We start from the raw sequence: 23350 nt of genomic DNA on the forward strand, positions 1-23350 counted from the left end.
TTTTTTCAGAATTAATTTTCCAATTAAAGGATTCATGAACCACTATTAAAATTTCAACAGAATACTTTGGTATGGCTTAGGATATCTCGTGTCAAAATGGAGGCTTATAACATCTTTAATAAATGGCCCACCTTAATCTTAGCAGTGATATATTAATTATAGAAATTTAAAGAGCCATATTCTCCTTTAAAACCAGGTTTGGCAGGAAATAAATGTGGAAGCTAAACATGTTAAGGATATCATGAAAACACTAGAGAGTTTTAAACTAGACAGCACTCCACTCAAAGCTGCACAACATGAGCTTCCAGCATCTGAGGGAGAAGTCTGGTCCTTGCCTGTGCCTGTTGAACGAAGGTAAGTGAAGACCCTTTAAGAAACAGACTAGCATAGAAAACTAATAGCATTGTTTATGTCTGGGAGAACTGGGGGCTGAGAGACAGGAATGGGAGAGGATTTTTTACTGAGTACCTTTTGTAACTCTTAAATTGTATATCATATAACTCTATGACCCATTTCAATAAATTAATTTAGGTGGAAATTGACCAAAAATATGCTTTTATGAATGAGCTTAAAGTAGTGGAGACACTGTTATCTTATAGAAAGAGCATGGAGCTGGAGATTGAAATATCTGGACTCTAGCTCTATTCTTGCCACTCTGTGTAGCTTTGGGAAAAATCATGTACCCTTTCTAGGCCCATATTTTCCTTATGTCACATGAGGGAATTAGACTAAAACAGCAGTTCTTAAAAAGCTACCACAAAATACTGCTATTTATTAAGCTATACTGCTGCTAAAATGGAAGAATGGGCTTTTTAATTCACAGAAAAAAAAAGATTGAGTATTCTCAATTGTAGGTTTTTCTCTGGCATTTTTTTCCCCTCAGCTGCCTATTACCTGGTGCCAGCAAATGAACCAGTTAGTGAACAATTTACTGAAATGCTCTAAACAGCCAATTATACTTAGTTTCACTGCTTATTTTTTTAACTGACTGATGTGCAAGTGGATGTTGTTTATCTGTTTTACTGACATGATAGATTTCCCAGTTTGAATTGTGATTTTAAGTGTATTAATGTGTAATAACATTCTACAAAGAACCTTGACTTTCAGGTTCTTTTCCCCTTAACCAGTTTGAGAATCTTGTATTAGGACATTGCTCAGGTGTTTTTCAAAGATTCTGTCATGGTAATTGTTAATTCCTGTTCATATTTTATGACGGGGCTAGATATTGAGTGCTCACAGGGTTCTAAGCACTAATATTGGCTACACAATATTTATTTCTTACAATAAGCCTTCCAAATAAGTCATATTTTCTCTGTGTTTTGGATAAGATAGCTGAGGTACAATGAGGTTAAGTAGCCTTTTCCTATTATCACAAAGCTAATAACTGGTGGAGCCAGGATTTGAACCAAGATATATTTAATAACAGAGCAGGTACTCTCTGCCATACCGGTCATTCTCACACTCCAGCATACCTAAAAGATCTCCTGGGGTACTCATTAAGAATGTTGATTCTACAACTATAAATGTAATAAAGTTCATTGAGTAATTAAAAAAAATTGGAATAGAAGTAAAAAAAAAAAAAAAAAAAGGAATGTTGATTCTGGTATAATAGCAGGTAGAGCCTGGGAATCTGCAGGTGATTCTGTTAGAGGTGGTCCGTGGATCACACCTTGAAAAGTTACCATACATACCAAAGTGTTCCTCCTCCAGTTTAAAATCAGCTAATGGGTACTGAGTGTTTCTTAGCCACTTTTTCTTCAGCTCCAGATAAAAGTACTAACATTCTGTTATTGACTCTGATGTCTTCTGAATATATACTAAAATTTTTGCCTACTCTTAGGCACTTTTATATATATTTTATGTTTTACTTTAGAATATACTTCTTAAAAAGTACAGCCATTGCTCATTAAAGAAAAATTAGAAAATGCATAAAAGTAGGGGAAAAATCATATAGTCACCCTAGCACAACTTCTTGTCTTTTTTTTTTTTTTTTTTTTTTTTGTCTTTTCTAAGGCCGCACCTGAGGCGTATGGAAGTTCCCAGGCTAGGGGTCTAATCGGAGCTGTAGCCGCCAGCCTGCACCAGAGCCACAGCAACGCTAGATCTGAGCCACGTCTGCGACCTACATAACAGCTCACTGCAACGCCGGATCGTTAACTCACGTTAACTCACTGATCGAGGGGAGGGATTGAACCCGAAACCTCATGGTTCCTAGTCGGATTCGTTAACCACTGAGCCACAACAGGAACTCTACAACTTCTTGTCTTTTATACATTGTTTATTTTCATAGTTGTAGTTGTGCTGTATCCATAATGTATAACTTTGTACCCTTTTTTTTTAAAATTAATAATAGACAACAATTATCATACACTGTGTGCCAAGTACCATGTTAATTGCTTTACATATATTATTTAATTCTCAAAACAGTCTTAGAAGGTTGGTACTAAATTTTTTAGCCCCAGTTTCTGGTGAGGAAACTTAAGCTTAGATAGGTTAAGTAATTTACTCCTCAGACTGTAAACCTTGATAATTTATAAGTCATTTCAGACTTTATTCTCTGCTGCTTCTAAAGAGTTATTTGAGGGAGTTCCTGTTGTGGCTTAGTGGTAACAAACCCAACTATTTTCCATGGAGATGGAGATGCAGGTTCAATCCCTGGCCCCGCTTGGTGGGTTAAGGATGGGGCGTTGCGGTGAGCTGTCGTGTAGGTCGCAGATGCAGCTTGGATCTGGCGTTGCTGTGGCTGTGGTGTAGGCTGGCAACTGTAGCTCTGATTTGACACCTAGCCTGGGAACTTCCAAATTCTGCAGGTGTGGCCCTAAAAAGCAAAAAAAAAGTTGTTTTTTGATATTCTTTTTTTTTTTTTTTTTTGTCTCTTTGCCATTTCTTGGGCCGCTCCCATGGCATGTGGAGGTTCCCAGGCTAGGGGTCGAATTGGAGCTGTAGCAGCCGGCCTTCACCAGAGCTACAGCAACTCGGGATCCAAGCCACGTCTGCAACCTACACCACAGCTCACAGCAACGCCAGATCCTTAACCCACTGAGCAAGGCCAGGGATCGAACCCGCAACCTCATGGTTCCTAGTCGGATTTGTTAACCACTGTGCCACGACGGGAACTCCTTGATATTCTTTTAATGGATATAACCTACATAGTTAGCCATGCTCTTATTGGTTGTTTTTCCCTTTTTTGTTGTTAGAAATAAAGTGAATATTTTCCTGCATTCATGATTACTTTTTTTTTTCCTGGTTATGCCTGCAGCATATGAAAATTCCCGGGCTGGGGATCGAATCTGAGCCATAGCTGCAGCAATGCCAGACCCTTAACCCATTGTGCTAGGCTGGGGATCAAGCCCACACCTCAGCAGTGACCCATGCTGCTGCAGAGACAATGCTGGATCCTTAACCCACTATGCCACAGTGGGAACTGCTATGATTACATTTTCTTAATTTCAGAGTAGAACTAATAATAGATAGGTCAAGTTGTGTATTGCTGCTCTTGGTGTTTTTGGCCACACTTCTGGCATCCACAAGTTCCCTGGGACCAGGGATCAAACCTGTGCCACAGCTGTAACCAGAGCCACAGCAGTGACAATGCTGGATCCTTAACCCGCTGAGCCATCAGGGAATTCTGATTAATGCTGTATTTTGATAAAACTCTCTTCTCTGATTATTGCTCTCTTTGAAGTTTCCAAGAAACAGACTAATTTTTCATTTATCCTCAATATCCAAGGATATCAGCTATCTCCTTTCAAAAGAGAGGTGATGGTCATTTGCCTTCCACTATTTCCACCATGTAACCATACTGCCCTGCAGACAGCTGTGTCTGCTATCATGTTAGATCTTAGATTTCAGTGACCTCAGGTTTTTCATTTCTTCTTGGGTTCATTTATTGCCTTCGCTTCTTTAATTCATAGGCTCTTAACTTACACACTATGTGTGTTCACCTACAGTTGGACCAACTCCAAGAGCTGATACGATTTTCATGATCTTGTGTTTGATTAGACCCTCCCCAGGACCTAGAAAACGTCAGTCTCCTCAGTACAGTGACGCCAAAGCACACGGTAATCGTCCAAGTACGGCTGTCAGAGGTCACCGTCCATCTACACACAGTCTTCACAATGACAGAGGGAAAACTGTTCGTTGTCGGGAAAAGAAAGAACAGAATAAAGGAAGGGAAGAAAAGGTAAATGTTACTGATTTTCATAAGTGAAAGAGTTATTTGTCATCCTTAAAAATGAAGACAACAAATTTTAATAATTTTTAGTAATTATATCTGCTGCTATAGTAAAGCCATAGCCATTCTCCACCTAGGCTGGGATTCTTCCCACTCACCATTCAACAAATATTTTTTGGTGCTCTTTGTAACTTTCTTTTTTTTTCTTTCTGGTCTTTTTAGGGCCGTACCCACAATATATGGAGGTTCCCAGGCTAGGGGTCGAATCAGAGCTGTAGCCGCTGGCCTGCGCCACAGCCACAGCAACACCAGATCCGAGCCACATCTGTGACCTACACCACAGCTCGTGGCAATGCCAGATCCTTAACCCACTGAACAAGGCCAGGGATTGAACCTGTGTCCTTGTGGATACTAGTCAGATTTGTTTCTGCTAAGCTGCAACGGGAACTCCTGTAACTTTCTATCTTGATGTAATTTCAGTCTTGCAAACAAGTTGCAAGAATGGCATAAGGAACTTCCACATACTCTTTACCCAGTTTTATTAGTTAATAGCCCCTTTTGCTTTATCATTTTCTCTCTGCGTATACTTTTTTTTTCTAAAAGCATCAAGAGTAAGTTGTGGAGGAGTTCCTTTCATGGCTCAGCAGAAACGAATCTAACATCCATGAGGACACAGGTTTGATCCCTGACCTCACTCAGTGGGTTAAGGATCCAGTGTTGCTGTGAGCTGTGATGTAGGTAGAAGATGCAGCTTGGATCCTGTGCTGCTGTGGCTGTGGCGTAGGCTGGCAGCTGCAGCTCCAATTCGACCCCTAGCCTGGAAACCTCCATATGCTGCAGGTGCAGGCTAAAAAAGACAAAAAAAAAAAAAAAAAAAAAGTTGTGGATATCATGCCCTTTTACCCTTAAATATTTTAGGGCTGATTTCCCAGGTATTGAGGCATTCTTTCACATAAACTCAATGCCGTGATCAAAAATACACTGATATAGAACTGTTATCTAATCCACAGACCTTCATAAAATTCTTGCCAGTTATCCTAATAATGTCATTTATAGTTTTCACCAGCCCCCTCCATCCCAGGACCCACTGTAGAAGCATGTGTTACATTTGGTCATCCGTGTGTTTAGTCTTCTTTCGTGTGAACATTTCCTCAGCCTTTATCTTTTTTGTCCGAGTGTTTTAAGAGTTATTTTGTAGCATGTTCCTTGATTTGGGTTGGCCTGATGTTTCCTCATGATTAGATTAAGGTGGTGCATTTTTGGCAAGAATACCACTGAAGTGAAGTTTTGTTCTTCTGAGTTTATCATGTAATGAATGAAGCACAGGATGTTTCTTTGTTCTATTGCTTATGATAAATTGGGTCACTTGGTTAGGATGGTGTTTGCCAAGCCTCTCCACGGTAAAGTTACTCTTTTTCCCCTTATGGTAATTTGTGGGGAGATACTTTATGATTATATAAATATCCTATCTCTCATTAAAATTTCACATACTGGAGTTCCCGTCGTGGCGCAGTGGTTAACGAATCCGACTAGGAACCATGAGGTTGCGGGTTCGGTCCCTGCCCTTGCTCAGTGGGTTAACGATCCGGCGTTGCCGTGAGCTGTGGTGTAGGTTGCAGACACGGCTCGGATCCCGCGTTGCTGTGGCTCTGGCGTAGGCCGGTGGCTACAGCTCCGATTCAACCCCTAGCCTGGGAACCTCCATATGCCGCGGGAGCGGCCCAAGAAATAGCAACAACAACAACAACAAAAAAAAAAAGACAAAAAAAAGACAAAAAGACCAAAAAAAAAAAAAAAAAATTTCACATACTTGTCCTAGCCTCCAGTGATTCTTGCCTGAATCAGTTATTCCTTTGATAGTTGAAATATAATTTCCTAATGCCATTATCTCACCTACATTAATTAATTTACATTGAACCATAAGAAAGAGTTCTCTCCCTTCTCCTTGATTTAATTTTATCACTATGGACTCAAGGATTCTTATTTTATTCACTGAATTAAAGTCTGTCACTGTCTTTTTGATGCTTAAAATTGTTCAAGATTTGAGGAGCAGTAGCCTCTTGAAACTGGATCTTAAGTCTTTTTGAATTGTAGTCACTGTTCTCTGAGCACCTCCTCATTTTCTGACACGATAGGATGTTTCGGGCTCTTACTGTATTTCCCCCATTTCCCCAGGAAACTCTGGTTCCTACTGATGGGAAAGAGATTTAAAAACTAAGCTTTCAGTGCTAATTAATATTAATTGAGGGCTTGTACTCCCTTGGAGTCAGAAGCATGTGGGAATCTAAGGACTCAGTTTCTGTCGCTTCTGCTTCCACCTTTCCCTGTCCCCTGCGAAATGCTAAAGTACAGGATAACTTGTCAGACTTGCAGTACCAAAAGGACCACTCCACACCACCTGGGCAAAGGAGAAACTGGGTCACAGCGAATGTAAAGCCCCCAGTGTGGCCCATCTGTTCCTCTTCAAAACATTATATTAGCCCCTACTCAAAGTTCTTTTTTCTAAATTTGCAATCTCTGTAATTCTGCTTGAGAACCTCATCCAGTAACCAGCCAGCTGACACCTCTGAACACAACTGTCTGTGTTGATAAAAGTACAGATGTGCATGTAGCTCTTCCTTTTTCTTGTTCTTTTCTTTCTTTTTCTTTTTTCTTTTTGGCTACACCCACAGAATGTGAAAGTTTCTGTGCCAGGGATCCAATCGGAGCCACAGCAGTGGCAGTGCCAAATCCTTAGCCAGTAGGCCACCAGGGAACTCCCACATGTGCATTTAGCTCTTGATTTTGTGCCATCGTCATATTCCCTCTCCTCTCCATTTCTGGAGGTCACTTGCCTTTGTACATTTGAATGATCAGTTCCCTCGAGTCCCTCTCACCATAGTGCTGTAGTCCTCATCTCTGTACTCTTAGCAGCGCAGTTCTGTGTTAGTTCCTGAAACAAGAAGGGATATGGAAAGGTAACTGATACCTCGGGCCTTAGGCAGTATTATCAGTGCCAGGGTTGCCCTGGCCTGTCAGCTCAGGTTTGGGTTGTAAGCCTTACAACCATCTGTGGTTTATAGAGCTCAACGTCCTTTACCTTTTTCATGTTATAGCTATACTTTTATACCCTAAGAAATTTTATGTAGATCCTGAAGTACTATGTTCAGCAAATCCGTTGTCCAGGATAAATTAAATTGAATTAATATGATTTGCTTGTTAAAGCAGGAACATATAAAACTTTTAAAAAATATAGCGTGATGATTAAGAGTGTGGGCTTTGGAATCAGGTAGACCTGTATTTAAGCAGCAGCTCTGCTGTTTCTGGATGTATTACCATGAACTATTTGGTCTTTTTTTTTTTTTTGCTATATTTTTAGGGCCAAACCTGCAGTATATGAAAGTTCCCAGGCAAGGAGTCAAATCAGAACTCCAGCTGCTGGCCTTCACCACTCCCACAGCAACACTGGATCTGAGCTGCGTCTGCAGCCTACACCACAGCTCATGGCAACACTGAATCCTTTAACCCACTGAGGGAGGCCAGGGAATGGACCCACATCCTCATGGATACTAGTTGGGTTCGTTACCATCAAGCCACAAGAGGAACTCCTATTTGGTCTTTTTAAATTTTATCTTCTTATATGTAAAATTATTTTTAACACTTGCCTCATAGAGTTTTTATAGGATAAATGAGATAACATTTTTTTGGTACCTGGTGTGTGCTCAATAAATGTTAGCTATTATTTCCCAAACATTTCGGGTAACTGAGATTTTTGTTATATTTGCAGTTGGCTTAAACAATTTCACCATTGCATTTTTAAAATTTTTAATGCAATATTTTAGAGGTTGATGACTACTTTCAGAATGCTCTTTAATGTATCTAAATGCAAAAGTAGAATTATTCGGTTAAAAGTAGGATAAAAATAACAACCCAGGAGTTCCCATCGTGGCACAGTGGTTAATGGAACGATGAGGTTGTGGGTTTGGTCCCTGGCCTTGCTCAGTGGGTTAAGGATCTGGCGTTGCCGTGAGCTGTGGTGTAGGTTGCAGACACCGCTCAGATCCTGTGTTGCAGTGGCTGTGGTGTAGGCCGGCGGCTATAGCTCTAATTCAACCCCTAGCCTGGGAACTCCATATACCTCGGGAGCGGCCCTAGAAAAGGCAAAAAGACAAAAATGAATAAATAAATAAAATAATAATAATAATAATAACCCAAAAAGGAGGCTCACTTTTTTTTTTAAACAAACCTCCTCTATTTATTTTATTTTATTTTGCTTTTTAGGGCCTCACCTGGGGCATATGGAGGTCCCCGGCTAGGGGTCCAATTGTAGCTGCAGACCTTATGTCACAGTCATAGCAATGTAAGATCCGAGCCACGTCTGCAACCTATACCACAGCTCACAGCAATGCCAGATCCTTAACCCACTGAGTGAGGCCAGGGATCGAACCCACAACCTATGGTTCCTAGTCGGATTTGTTTCTGCTGTACCACAATGGGAAATCTGAGGTTTGCTTTTTAAGAAAGTTCTTGTTTATGAGTGAAACGTATAATGCTTCTACCACTCTTTGGTTCTCTACTGTTTCAAGAACAGGGTGAGGGGAGAAAGTGTAATAAATAAACTTAAAATCAGCTATATTATGAGGAGGTCTTATCTGTATCGCCGCTGAGTATAGACATTGCTTACTTGCTAAAATCCTCAGGATTTGACTGCCAAAGAACAAGAATATTGAATAGGTTTTCAGAGTTCACTGGTGGCTCAGCAGTTAAGAATCTAGTGTTGTCACTGCTGTGCCTCAGATCACTGCTGTGGCTCAGGTTCAATCCCTGGTCCAAGAACTTCTACATGCCATAGCCAAAATAATAATAATATTGGCAAAGTGATGTCAGTTGCATTGACTCTGTAGATTGCCAGGAGTAAAAATAATCAAATAAGAAAAAGGAATAAAAGGAATCCACATTGAAAAGGAAGAAGTAAAACTGTCACTGTTTGCAGATGACATCATACTATATACAGAAAATGCCAAAGACACCATAGAAAACTCTTAGAATAAATGAACATGGGAAGGAAAAGGTGGAGGAATGCACAGTTAATACACAGAATATTATTTTCCTTTCTATACACACTGCCAGTGAACTATCAGAAAGAGAAATTTACAAAGCAATCCAGTTTTAAATTTGCATCAAAAAGAATAAAATACCCAGGGATGCATCTAACTGAGGAGGTAAAAGGCTTGTATTCAGAAAACTAGATAAAAATAAGACACTAATGAAAAAAATTGAAAATGACACAAGCGGAAAGATATACTGTGTTCATGGATTGGAAGAATTAATATTGTTAAAATGACCATAACTACCCAAGGCAGTCTTCAACTTCAATGCAATCCCTATCAAAGACAAATCAGAAGTTCCTGATGTGGCTCAGTAGGTTAAGAACCTGACACAGTGTCTGTGAGGATGCAGGTTTGACCCCCTAGCCTCACTCAGTGGGTTAAAAGGATCTGGCAGTTCAGATCCAGTGTTGCTGTGGCTGTGGCATAGGTCAGCTGTCTGATTAGACCCCTCATCCAGGAACTTCCATATACCACAGGTATGGCCCTAAAAAGAAAAAGTTACCCAAATGGTCCTTGTCAGACTTCAAAAAAAAAAAAGGACAAATGACATTTTCCACAGAACTAGAACAAATACTCTAAAATTTTAATGCAAACACAAAAGACCCAAAGTAGCCAAAACAGTCTTAAGGAAGAACAAAGCTGGAGGTACTATGTTTCCTGATTTCAGACTTTACTACAAAGCTGCAGTCATCCAAACAGTGTGGTACTGGCACAGAAACAGACACATAGATCCATGGACCAGAATAGAGAGCCTAGAAATGAATGTACACTTATAAGGTCAATTAATCTGTGAGAAAGGGAACAAAAATATAAATGAAGAAATGGTCTCTTCCATATATGATGTTGGGAAGACTGGACGCAACTAGATGCAAAAGAATCAAACTAGACTGCTTTTTCACCCTGTATGTGAAAATAAAGTCAAAATGGATTAAAGACTTAAAATATGAGACCCCAAACCATAAAACTCCTAGAAGAAGACAGTAGGCAGTATTCTCTTTGGCATCAGTCTCAGCAGTGTTTTTTTGGCCATATCTCCTCAGGCAAGGGAAACAAAAGCAAAATAAACAAAATAGGACTACATCAAACTAAAAAGCTTTTGCATAGCAAAAAAAGAAACTATCATCAAAACGAAAAGGTCATCTACTGAATGAAAGAAGGTATTTGCAAATGATGTGCCTGTACTAGCTTTTTTTAGGGGTGGTTCTAGATAGTTTCTATATGGAATTTGTAATGGTTGACTGGTACTATCGTAACAATTTGAATGAAGTATAGAAATTGTATCTCTCCTTACATCTCTTTATCTTTTCCCATTTATAATTGTTTTAAACATTTTTTTTCTCCATTCATTTAGAGCCCCATTGGTATCATAACTTTTGCTTCAACTGTCAAACATAATTTAGAAAACTCAGGAGGAAAAAGCCTTTTGTACTTACCCATATTTTGCTTACCATGTTCATTCCACCTTCCTGATATTTCAGGGTTCCTTCTTAAATATGTTTCTTTTCTATTTAGAGAACTTTTAACTATTCTTTTGGGTTGGTCTCTCCTGGCAGCAAAATTCAGTTATTTTCCCTTTATCTAAGAATGTTTCGATTTCTCTTTCATTCCTGAAGCATATTTTTTACTGGGTAGAGGATTCTGGGTTGGCAGTCCTTTTCCTTAGAGCACTTGAAAAATTCTGTGCCACTCCTTTCTGGCTTTCTTGGTTTCTGAAGCAAAATCTGTTTTATTTGAATCATTTTTTTCCCTATAAGCAGTGTGTTATTTTGCCACTCTCAATTTTTTTGTCTTTAGTTTTCATAAATTTAATTATAATGTGTGTTGGAGTGGATTAATTTGTGTTTTTTTTTATTCTTTCTGAAGTTTTCTATGTTAAATTAGTTTGTTTCATGCATATTCAAAAATGTGTGTTGAAGCATAGTTTTAACAATCTGTCAGAAAATTCTACTATCGGTCATCTTACTCTTGGCACCTGTTGATTGCTTCTTTAAAAATTCAGTTTGAGGAGTTCCCGTCGTGGCGCAGTGGTTAACGAATCCAACTAGGAACCATGAGGTTGCAGGTTCGATCCCTGGCCTTGCTCAGTAGGTTAAGGATCCGGCGTTGCCGTGAGCTGTGGTTGCAGACACAGCTTGGATCCCGCGTTGCTGTGGCTCTGGCGTAGGCCGGCGGCTACAGCTCTGATTAGACCCCTAGCCTGGGAACGTCTATATGCGCGGGAGTGGCCCTAGAAAAGGCAAAAAGACAAAAAAAAAAAAAAAAAAAAAAAATCAGTTTGAAAACTTTAGTATGAAAAGTGATTTTTGATTCTTGGTATTTTTGGTTCTTGTTATAAAAAGTGATTTTTGATTGATTGAGACCTAGATAGACATTTGCGTATTATGTTACGATACTCTAGATCTAAATTTAAACTTACTGTTTTAGGTGATGTTCTGACACTGCTCGGGCAATGGAGCTCTTAGATAAAGGTAGAAATCCAGGCTCCCCCACTCCCTAGCCTGTCTTGACACCTGAGTAATGGGAGGTGTCTTCTCATTACCCCTGAGCTGTGGTAGACATTCTCCACGTGAACTCTGCTGACACTGGTGGTGGGGCCCTTGTTTCCACTCTCTGCTCGTCTTCTTCTGACACAACCCCAGTGCCTCGTTAGTGCTGGGTGGGGATGGAGTCCGGGTTCCCTCTGTGACCCAACTGATTGACTAGGGGTGTTGCTCCCGGTTGGCAGGGATGAAAATTCCAGCTCCCTACTTGGCCTCTGATGCCACCCTGGTTGGGGTTTGGGACACCTCATTTCTCCCCAGGATGGAAATCTAGGCTCCTCACTTGGCCCTTGCTGGCCTGGGTCGGACCGGGGCCATAGATTTTTCTGTGGTGCTTTTGTTGGGGTAGAGTGCTGTTGTCTAGAAGTGTTTTCTTGCTAGCCTACCCCTTTCTTGGTCTTGTGGCTAGAGAAAGCAAGCTTTGGTTGGGTCTTTTGTTTGATCATGTTGTTTCTGGGCTGTGAGCTTCTTGAGCTGCTAGTCTGAATATATGAAAGGAAAAGAAAACCCAGAGAATTCACCACCATGTCCAACTTTCCTTGCTGGTCTGCCTTCTCTATACCTTTCAAAGTCTTATCTTTGTTTAATACATAATGTCCAAGGTTTTTAGTTCTCCTTAGCAGAGGAACAGTGAAGAGTAATATCTGTTCCATCTTCCTATAGATAGAAGCCTAGCTGTCATTTTTTTTTTTTTTTTTTTGGTCTTTTTAGGCCTGCACCTGTGGCATATGGAGGTTCCCAGGCTAGGGGTAAAATAGGAGCTGTAGCCACTGGCCTACGCCACAGCCACAGCTACGCCAGATCCTAGCCATGTCTGTGACATATACCACAGCTCACAGCACCTCCAGATCCTTAACCCACTGAGCAAAGCCAGGGATCGAACCTGTGTTCTCATGGATACCTGTCAGATTCATTTCCACTGAGCCACAATGGGAACTCCCTATCTGTCATTTTTAATTAAATCTGTTTGAGACTGATGAATTTGTATTGTGTTTTTATAATTTTGCCAGCTTTTAAAATAACTGGCTTTAAACCCAGCTCTTTATCTCCTCCTGTGTATTGGTCCATCTTCAGCTTTATTTTGAGCACCAAAATGGAGTCTACACTCTTTTTCCCCTTTCTCCTGCATTCTTTTACCTCCTAGTAGTTGTTAGTATTTTCTCTTAGAGCAAAATTTCCAAATTTGAAATTCCATAGCTCCCGTTGGCTGACCTGTTACAGAATGGTTTCCCCTTTTTGCCTCACTTAAATCTGTTTTGCTTTGTCTGCAAACATTCCCTCAGCAGTGTGTTCTGTGGGAGAAGAGAACGAGAACTAGAAAGTGCCTTATATTCGGGTCTCTCTGGGCTGGCAGTGGAAGTTCCCAGTAGTCAAGGACAGTGTCTTCTTTCTGTCCCCGAAGCTGCCGGTACAGAATAGATCCTTGATAAATATCTGTGAATGAATAACAACTTCATAAATACTAAGAAAAGATCACCTCCTCTTTTAAAGCTTACACAACACCTTCCTTGCGTCTTCTCTGTTTTCCTGTTGGGTACTAAATGTGTAAATTGTGAGAAAGGAGCTTATTTGATATTCTAGTGTAAGACTTTGATTATCATAATTATTACTGATTTTAGACAGCAAAATTGACAAATCATGTTGTGGGCAAAAAAATGTTACGGAGATGGGGTAACAATCCTAGTATAAGACTAAGTAAGTGATTATTTACACTAATAAGAAGTTTTATAAATGTTCTTAACTCAAAATTCATGAGTGTCTGAGTAGTTTTTCTGCAGGACCTCTAGGACTAAAAGAATACCTGTCCGTTTATGAAGTTAAGTTCCAGCAGCTGTTTTTGTCCTGAGAACCCCTGTTGGACACTGCGGTTTCTCAGACCTTGACGTGAACCTTCTTCTCTCATTCCTCTTCCACAGTGATTTCTTTCCCAGTATTTGTTTTATCACAGCAACAGTCCCAAACCCAGCTTCGCAAAAACACGACATTATTGAAATGAATATAGCAGTCTGAATGGAGAAACTGTGAACTACCTCAAGCTGGTGTTCACCCAGTATGCAAACAGGTGTTGTGTTTCCCTCAAAAATGTGATAACGTCCTGCAGTGCCCTGTGGGTTTGTCATTGCGCCCTGGAGTGCTTCTGTGTCACCTTGGGAATGCCGCCCTAATGGCTCATCATGGGGTGAGGGGGGCGGGAAATCTCAGCCAAGAACTTAGGGGTCTCTAGGAGGGGTGTGGGAATAGTGAAAGGGATGTTTTAGGAGCATCCATGGGGTGTTAAGATCGAGCCATAGCGTTCCCATAGCGTTCGCTAAATAAACCATTTGTGTTTAACCTTATCTCTTCTAAAGCTCTGAGATGAATGTCATGTATATCAGTATATCAGTATTCGTTAGTAACTACGGTTTATCTCAGTTTTTTTTTTTTTTGGTCTCTTTTCCTTTTCTAGAGCCACTCCTGCGGCATATGGAGGTTCCCAGGCTAGGGGTCTAATCGGAGCTATAGCTGCTGGCCTATAACACAGCCACAGCAATGCGGGATCTGAGCTGCGTCTGCAGCCCACACCACAGCTCATGGCAACACCGGATCCTTAACCCACTGAGCCAGGCCAGGGATTGAACCCGCCACATCATGGTTCCTAGTCAGATTCGTTCGTTAACCACTGCACCATGACGGGAACTCTGATCTCAGTCAGTATTAACTGTTTCTGTTCTTGTCAATTCTTTTGCATAATATTTTTCTTTTTTCTTTAATACTTGTCACTTTTATGTAAAAATAAGTTGAGTATGAAACTGATGTTGATGTAGAAGGATGACTTAACAGTCTTTGACTCTGTCCTTATTACTTGTCCTGTTCTAGTCACTTTTTCAAAAATGTCACTTGAGTCCAGTCTTTCTTCTGACTCATAGAAACAAAATATAATTTGTGAGTCAATCAAAAGCACTTTTTTTTCCCTCTATTTGTGTAGAACAAATCTCCTGCTGCAGTTACAGAACCAGAGACAAATAAATTTGATAGTACTGGATATGATAAGGACTTAGTAGAAGCTTTGGAAAGAGATATAATTTCTCAGAACCCCAATGTTCGATGGTAAGTTATATCACAAGAAAATAATTGGGTGCTGATGATGCTTTTTGGAACAGAAAATGGAGCAAATGTGAGCATGTACTGAGGATCAGTCCTTGAGGGTTGAACTGGATGGAGTACATATATACTATCTGGCATGGCACATAATGAATGAAAAAACTTCACTTTGCTTCAGTCTGTGCCAGTTTCTGTCTCAGATTTTTAAATTTGATGAAATAAATGATAACAATAAAATAACGTTTTTATTAAATAAAAAAATCCTATATACCAAATGGAAATAAGGTCACAGAAATTTCATCTTCTTTTTGGGACACTCTCTAATGGTAAAATGGTAGTCATTCTTTTTTTTTAATACCCGCTTCTGTGGCATGTGAACGTTCCTGGGCCAGGGATTGTGTCTGAGCTGCAGCTCTGACCTGTGCCGCAGCTGCAGCAAGGCTAGATCCTTTAACCTCCTGCACTGGGCCAGGGATCAAACCTGTGTCTCTGTAATGACCTGAGCTGCCGCAGTCAGTTCTTTTTTTGTCTTTTTTTTTTTGCTATTTCTTGGGCCGCTCCTGCGGCATATGGAGATTCCTAGGCTAGGGGTCCAGTCGGAGCTGTAGCCACTGGCCTACACCAGAGCCACAACAACGCGGGATCCGAGCCACGTCTGCAACCTACACCACAGCTCACGGCAACGCCGGATCCTCAACCCACTGAGCAAGGGCAGGGACCGAACCCGCAACCTCATGGTTCCTAGTCGGATTCGTTAACCACTGCGCCACGACGGGAACTCCCGCAGTCAGTTCTTAACCCATTGCACCACAGAGGGAACTCTGGCAGTCATTCTTATGCATGTGTGTTGCTGTTATCTTTAGGTTTATCTAATATATGTTGTTTTTATTTCCTATTACTCAGAGCAGTGGTTCTCTGTTAATATTATACCTGTAATTTATCACAGCGAGTTATAAAGCACTCTTTCCCACAAAGTTAGGTACATTCTGGTGTATATTTTTTAAAACTTTAATTATTTTTAGGTACATTTGGGGGGCATCTTAAAATATATTGTCCTATCATATATCATAATATATTAGCATGCCATGTGTACCAGTAGTTGTAGTAGTGGTTGTGTTCTAGTGGTTGGAGATGACTTCACAGCAGTCTCTATGGTGCTCTCTAACCTTGGTGTCTACCTCTTATAGCATTGAGGTCAAAGAGGCAGTTTTGCAGCCTGTGTCTGCTTTATGCCCTTTTTATTCTTTATGGTTTTTTAATAGGTTCATTATTTTTTTATTATTATTATTATTTTAGCTTTCTAGGGCCAAACCCACGGCATATGGAAGTTCCCAGGCTAGGGGATCAAACGTGCATCTTCATGAACACTAGTCAGATGTGTTACCACTGAGCCACGATGGGAACTCTTAGGTTCATTATTTTTAAATCATGGAGTTTGAGGAATGAGCCTTGTAAGAGGAGGAATTTATTTATTTATTTTTGTCTTTTTGCCATTTCTTGGGCCGCTCCTGCGGCACATGGAGGTTCCCAGGCTAGGGGTCTAATCGGAGCTGTAGCTGCCAGCCTACACCAGAGCCACAGCAACGCCGGATCCGAGCCGCGTCTGCAACCTACACCACAGCTCATGGCAACGCTGGATCGTTAACCCACTGAGCAAGGGCAGGGATTGAACCCGCCACCTCATGGTTCCTAGTCTGATTCGTTAACCACTGCGCCACGACGGGAACTCCCTAAGAGGAGGAATTTAAAGTGAGATGGCATCATAACACTTAAGGGTCGGCCGTAGACCTGTGTTCTCATCCACCAAGCTGAAAATCATTACTGCCAATAATTGAAGTCTCAGATAGGGCTCTGGCCATATACTGGTTGGCGTGGCAGGGCTCATCACGGGTGTCAGTTCACAAGTGCCTAGAAGAAGCGTAGCATTCTGTCAGTAGTGTAAAATTGTGTGATTCAGTGATTCTCAAAAATGACTACATGAGTTAAGCATATAACCTAAGCTTGTTGGTAAAATATCTTCTCTTTCAGGGATGATATTGCTGATTTAGTAGAAGCTAAAAAGTTGCTTAAGGAAGCTGTGGTGTTACCAATGTGGATGCCAGAGTTCTTTAAGGGCATTAGGAGACCGTGGAAAGTAAGTTTACCACTATTATGGCATCGTCAAAGCAAATGGCAGGTGCATGGCTGTAGAAAGCCATTATTTATCTGTATTGGGGTAAGTGAGAGGAGAAAAGAGTAGGTAAAGAAAATTTCAACTTGAAAACTATATTGTGTTATTCAGAACTTTCGACTGAAAGCTATTGCAAGGTTCCCAGAATAAGAAACAGGTGGAGTGAGGTCTTTGGAAAGTTGGACACACAGCAGATTTATAATGAACTTATATTTGCAAATATGAACACGTTGCCTAATCCAAAAATAATCCATTTTATGTGTCATGTTGTAGAACTTATATCTGTATTTCTTGGAATTGTTCTTAAGAAATTAATAAGACATATTTGGATCTCATGAGTACTTTTTTTTTTTTTTTTTTTCTTTTGTCTTTTTGCCATTTTCTTGGGCCGCTCCCGCGGCATATGGAGGTTCCCAGGCTAGGGTTCGAATCGGAGCTGTAGCCACCGGCCTATGCCAGAGCCACAGCAACGCGGGATCCGGGCTGCATCTGCAACCTACACCACAGCTCACAGCAACGCCGGATCCTTCCCCAACTGAGCAAGGGCAGGGATCGAACCCACAACCTCATGGTTCCTAGTTGGGTTCGTTAACCACTGAGCCATGACGGGAACTCCTCATGAGTACTTTTTAAAAACCATGTGCTGGTCCAAAAAAAGACTCTCCAAAACACTCTTGGATTTGGGAAATGTGCTAATGACTAACGCTGTACATTGATTGATTGATTGGTTGCTTTTTAGGGCCACACCCACGGCATGTGGAAGTTCCCAGGCTAGGGGTTGAATTGGAGCTGTAGCTGCTGGCCTACGCCACAGCAACTCGGGATCCAAGCTGTGTCTACCACAGCTCACGGTAACGCCGGATCTCCGACCTACTGAGCAAGGCCAGGGTTGAACCTGCATCCTCATGGATACTAACTAGTCGGATTTGTTTCCACTGCACCACCATGGAACTCCCTGTACTTATTTTTTATTCTTGAAATGTTCAGTGAAAAGCAGAATACAAAATTATAGACCTACTTTGAGTCCAACTAAGTAAAAAAAACAGTATCTAATTTGTTTGAGTGAAAAGACTAGTAGGAAATGGATCCAGATACTAATGGCACCTGTGTTAGGGTATGATATAATATCAGTACATTAATACTTATTATATTTCTTCTCTTAGTTCCAGATTATTAATAATAATGTATGACTTCCTTGCCTTTATAATGGAAAAATTACATTTGTGATAAAGTATCCTTCTTTGTCTTTTGTCCTAATATTATGTGTAAGTTGGTTGAAAACTGATCCTTAGTAATGGAATTCCTGTGAATTAGAACAATGGTGGATAAATCTTTTGCTGATGCTCTTCTATTTCCAACAGGGAGTGTTGATGGTGGGCCCACCTGGTACAGGAAAGACCCTTCTCGCCAAAGCGGTGGCTACGGAATGCAAGACAACATTCTTCAATGTCTCGTCATCAACCCTGACTTCCAAATACAGAGGAGAGTCTGAGAAGCTTGTTCGTCTTCTGTTCGAAATGGCAAGTGTTTGAGACGGCGCTAATGATTCTTTACTACTAAAAGGGGAGAAAGTGGAGTTCCCTTGTGGCTCAGCAGGTTAAGGATCCAGTGTTGTCACTGCAGCAGCTCGGGTCACTGCTATGGCACGGGTTCTGTCCTGGGCCTGGAAACTTCCACAGGCTCTGGGTGCTGACAGAAAAAAAAAGAAAAGAAAAAGAAAGAAAAATGAATGTAATTAAACTTTCTTAGAGGGAATCTGTGTGATTTTATTTAAGGTAGTGGTTCTCTTTAACAAATTTTTCCCTGGAACTTCAGAACACTTAGCAGTGTCTGTAAATGTCTTCCCACCATTGTTATCCCTGTCACTGTAGTATACAGATAATCCTGTATTCCTATGACTCCTAAACAAATAGATAGAACCAGTTACAGTATTCAATAGCACAAAAAGTGCCATTAATATTTAAGTATATAATAAGTCCACCTTAGCAGCTGTAATTTAGCTTTTCCAGCTCTGTCTTCCCTCCCCAGTATTAGGACAAAAGAGACAGCTGCCCAGTGTGGCAGACTCCTGAGCTGTTTTCTAATTGCTAAACTATAGGTTACTTTTGGGTTTGGGGGGTTTTTTGTTTTGTTTTGTTTTGTTTTTGCGTTTTTAGGGCTGCACCCGAGGCAGTGGAGGTTCCCAGGCTAGGGGTCTAATTGGAGCTATAGCCACCAACCTACGCCAGAGCCACAGCAACGCCAGATCCGAGCCATGTCTGTGACCTACACCACAGCTCACAACAACACCGGATCCTTGACCCACTGAGCAAGGCCAGGGATCGAACCCGCAACCTCATGGTTCCTAGTCAGGTTTGTTTCGCCTGCGCCACGACAGGAACTCCTATAGGTTACTTTTGAATGAAATAAAAACCTGGTTTCTTTCTTTAGGCTCGATTTTATTCTCCAGCCACCATATTTATTGATGAGATAGATTCCATTTGCAGTCGCAGAGGGACTTCTGAAGAGCACGAGGCAAGCAGAAGGGTGAAAGCCGAGCTGCTGGTTCAGATGGATGGTATGCATGTGTATCTGCGTGAACTGACTGAGCTCTCCTCCTAGTGCCAACCCACACATCCAGATAACGGGAGGGGCTGCCAAGTAGGTCCTGGAGATGGACAGCGGTGACACACCGGAAATAATGGCTCTTCATTCATAGGACACACACACTGATCTCATTTTTAGCCATGAAATTGAAATAAATGCAGATAAATTGGCCTTAGAAAGGGAGATGTATGGTTTTGGTTTTGAATAATTTTTTAAATTGCTGTGTAACTAAGCTGAACTGGCCTTTTTTTTTTTTTTCCTTTCCTATTTTGGCTGCCCCATGGCATATGGAGCTCCCTGGCCAGGTATCAGATCTGAGCCACAGTTGTGACCTATGCCACAGCTGTGGCAATGCTAGATCCTTTAACCCACTGTGTCGGGCTGGTGATCAAACCTGTGTCCTGGCACTGCAGACAGGCCACCAAACCCCTTGCATCACAGTGGGAACTCATGAATTAGTCTTTTGATTAAAACTATTTTAAGTCATGTTTTTCGCATACTTACAAAAACTTATGCTTCTCAGGACCACAAATTCATTTATGTACTAGTTAGCTTTATTAAGTCTTAAGGAGGCTTGATGATTATACTCCTTTTATTGTTGTGCTAAGTATCTGATGATCTTTAAGTAGTTGAGCTTTGTTTTGTGTCTGTTTTACCATATTCTTACCCTTCGTTAAGGTGTTGGAGGTGCTTCTGAAAATGATGACCCTTCCAAAATGGTTATGGTTCTGGCAGCTACTAATTTTCCCTGGGATATTGATGAGGCTTTAAGAAGACGTCTTGAAAAAAGAATCTATATCCCATTACCATCAGGTATCTTCATTTGAATCAGAAAGCTCATATTAACTCTTAGTTTTGCTTAGAAATTAAGAATTTTGGTATTAATGAACTTTTTTTTTTTTTTTTTTTTTTTTTTGTCTTTTGTCCTTTTAGGGCCGTATCTGCGGCATATGGAGGTTCCCAGGCTAGGGGTCGAATTAGAGCTGTTGCTGCCGGCCTACGCCAGCGCCACAGCAATGCCAGATCCAAGCCATGTCTGCAGCCTACACCACAGCTCACAGCAACACCGGATCCCTAGCCCACTGAGCAAGGCCAGGGATCAAACCCACAACCTCATGGTTCCTAGTTGGATTCGTTTCCACTGTACCACAAAGGGAATTTCTGAACTTTCCTTTAAAAGACAAATATAGGATGTCTTTCCTTATATTAACTGGTTTGGCTATATCTGGAGCCTAAAGCCTTGATACTAGGGAATTTAAAATTCAGTAAAGGAGTTCCCATCGTGGCACAGTAGTTAATGAATCCGACTAGGAACCATGAGGTTGTGGGTTCGGTCCCTGCCCTTGCTCAGTGGGTTAATGATCCAGTGTTGCTGTGAGCTGTGGTGTAGGTCTCAGACACGGCTCGGATCCCGCGTTGCTGTGGCTCTGGCGTAGGCCGGTGACTACAGCTCTGATTCGACCCCTAACCTGGGAACCTCCATGTGCCGTGGAAGCGGCCCAAAGAAATAGCAAAAAGACAAAAAAAAAAGACAGATAACATTTAAAAAAAATAAAATAAAAAATAAAATTCAATGAAATAATTCTATTTAAAAAAATTAATTAAAAATTTTAAAATAAATTCATTGAGGAACAGCTCTTAAATTTTTGAAGCAAATAAGCTGTAAGAATTGGAAGACAAATTCTCGAGGTGGACTGGAGAAAAGTAAAACATTACTTACGTTGAAGGCTTACATTTTAAAATTTGTTTCTACCATTAGCAAAAGGCAGGGAGGAGCTTTTACGAATCAGTCTGCGTGAGCTGGAACTGGCTGATGATGTTGATCTTGCAAGTATAGCAGAAAACATGGAAGGTTATTCTGGTGCGGACATTACCAACGTGTGCAGGTATGAACTGTTTTGGAAGCATAGGCTTTTGTGGGTATAAACTCACAATAGTTTTCATGCTGAATTAAGATGAAGAATAAAGACCCATATTATAATCTAGTTAGAGACCTAAGTTTTGGTTTTAAGTTAGGGTCAGGTAGTGCTGATAGGTCATTTGGGTGTCTTGCATGTCAGTGAAGTAGCTACAGTTTAAAAGCTACAAGTTCAAGAACCTAATGTTTGAACAATTGGTGTAAAATTTAGAAAATAATTGTCTTGGATCAGAAAGATTCATGTTAGTGCATTCATTCAGCACACTGTTACACAGAAAATATAATTTGAAATAGGTTGATGTGGCATATTGAAGGGGAATACAATCTCGTTTTCAGTGAGTGTCCCAAATGTAATAGGAACAGCAGTAAAAAGGAAAGGCAGTCTCTAATCCAGCTGATTCAGGTAGGTTTTTTTCTAAGTATTAGTTCAGGCACCTATTAGCAATGTGTAGCAATGACTACACTGGTTTATTCATCTCTAAAGTTAAGTGTACCATGCAGGGCTGTTAAGACTAGCAATAACGTGTATGAAACAGCTTTGTTGCCGTCCTTTTGCACAAATGGTGACCGCTGTTAAGGATGAAACTGAATGAAAGAAAAGAGTTGAATCTGAAGTTTCTCCTTTAAGAAAAAATAGCACTAATACAAAGGGGGGAAGGGAGAGACCTCCTAACCTGATCAGCTTTTCTTACACATGTAGTAGGAAATATTTAATTTTTTTTTTTTTTTTTTTGTCTTTTTGCCTTTTTTTTTTTCTTGGGCCGCTCCCACGGCATATGGAGGTTCCCAGGCCAGGGGTCCAATCGGAGCTGTAGCCAACAGCCTACACCAGAGCCACAGCAACGCTAGATCCCAGCCACGTCTGTGACCTACACCACAGCTCACGGCAACGCCAGATCCTTAACCCACTGAGCAAGGCCAGAGATGGAACCCGCAACCTCATGGTTCCTAGTCGAATTCGTTAACCACTGAGCCACAATGGGAACTCCAGGAAATATTTAATTTTCTAGCTAACAGATTCTGTACTGTCTCTGTGATGCTCATTACTTTATGTTACACTTTTAATAAAATTCAGTTGCTCTCTTTATTATATCCTTTTACTTCTTGGGCTTTTGGCTCAGTGTCAGTTCTTTAAAATGAGTAGCATTTCATAATGGAAGATTGAACTGCTAAAAAAAATAACTCAGAACACGCTTTGTAGTCCAACACTGGATTCTCTGCAGTACCACATATGTGTGTGTAATAAGATAATTACAGAAGAACACACACACACTGGAAAATTCTGTTCACAGGTTTTTATTCAAGCAAAACGTAATTTTATGATTTCTTGGTTTTGTTCCATTTTTGTTTTAATTTAAAACCCAGGGATGCATCCTTGATGGCAATGAGAAGGCGTATTGAAGGTTTGACCCCAGAAGAAATCAGAAATCTTTCAAAAGAAGAAATGCACATGCCTACAACTATGGAGGATTTTGAAATGGCTTTAAAAAAGGTTTCTAAATCGGTGTCTGCTGCAGACATTGAAAGATATGAGAAATGGATATATGAGTTTGGATCATGCTGAATTTTCACATGTGGGAAACCTGCATTAAGTGTTTGAATAATAATTAAAATTAGTATTTCGTTGCACCGAGCGCTATATTTTTTTAAACTTTCATAATGGTAGGAGTAAAAAAACAAAGTATGATTCTGAATAAATACAATTTTTTAAAGCTAGAAGTAGATTTGTTTTACTTTAGCATTACTCTATTTCTCTTTCACTGACGACAGATGTTGCCATAAATTCTATCA

At 40.6% G+C, this 23350-nt stretch overlaps 1 protein-coding gene across 11 annotated transcripts in view; it reads left to right on the plus strand.

The window, feature by feature from the left end:
* KATNA1 (katanin catalytic subunit A1) overlaps positions 1–23275 on the plus strand; it is a 30224-nt gene extending 6949 nt beyond the window's left edge. For 3 of the 11 annotated variants that reach the window (XM_085023918.1, XM_021086876.2, XM_085023910.1), the window contains 9 exons: positions 197–354; positions 4003–4183; positions 14770–14891; positions 16914–17019; positions 18417–18575; positions 19486–19612; positions 20320–20454; positions 21401–21527; positions 22925–23275. In XM_085023918.1, coding sequence (XP_084880044.1) covers positions 197–354; positions 4003–4183; positions 14770–14891; positions 16914–17019; positions 18417–18575; positions 19486–19612; positions 20320–20454; positions 21401–21527; positions 22925–23123 — 1314 coding nt within the window. In that variant the 3' untranslated portion in view covers positions 23124–23275. Of the gene's footprint in view, positions 1–196; positions 355–4002; positions 4184–14769; positions 15398–15672; positions 17020–18416; positions 18576–19485; positions 19696–20319; positions 20455–21400; positions 21528–22924 lie in introns of all 11 variants that reach the window. The other 8 variants (XM_085023948.1, XM_085023959.1, XR_014844714.1 and 5 more) reach the window with 7 other exon arrangements.
* The last annotated feature ends 75 nt before the right edge of the window (positions 23276–23350 follow it).

This window comes from Sus scrofa, chromosome 1 (assembly GCF_054392235.1).
Source record: "Sus scrofa isolate SSC_HxYL_T2T_F1_AM1 chromosome 1, Sscrofa_HxYL_maternal_Yorkshire_Landrace_v2.0, whole genome shotgun sequence".
NCBI classification, from domain to species: Eukaryota; Metazoa; Chordata; class Mammalia; order Artiodactyla; family Suidae; genus Sus; species Sus scrofa.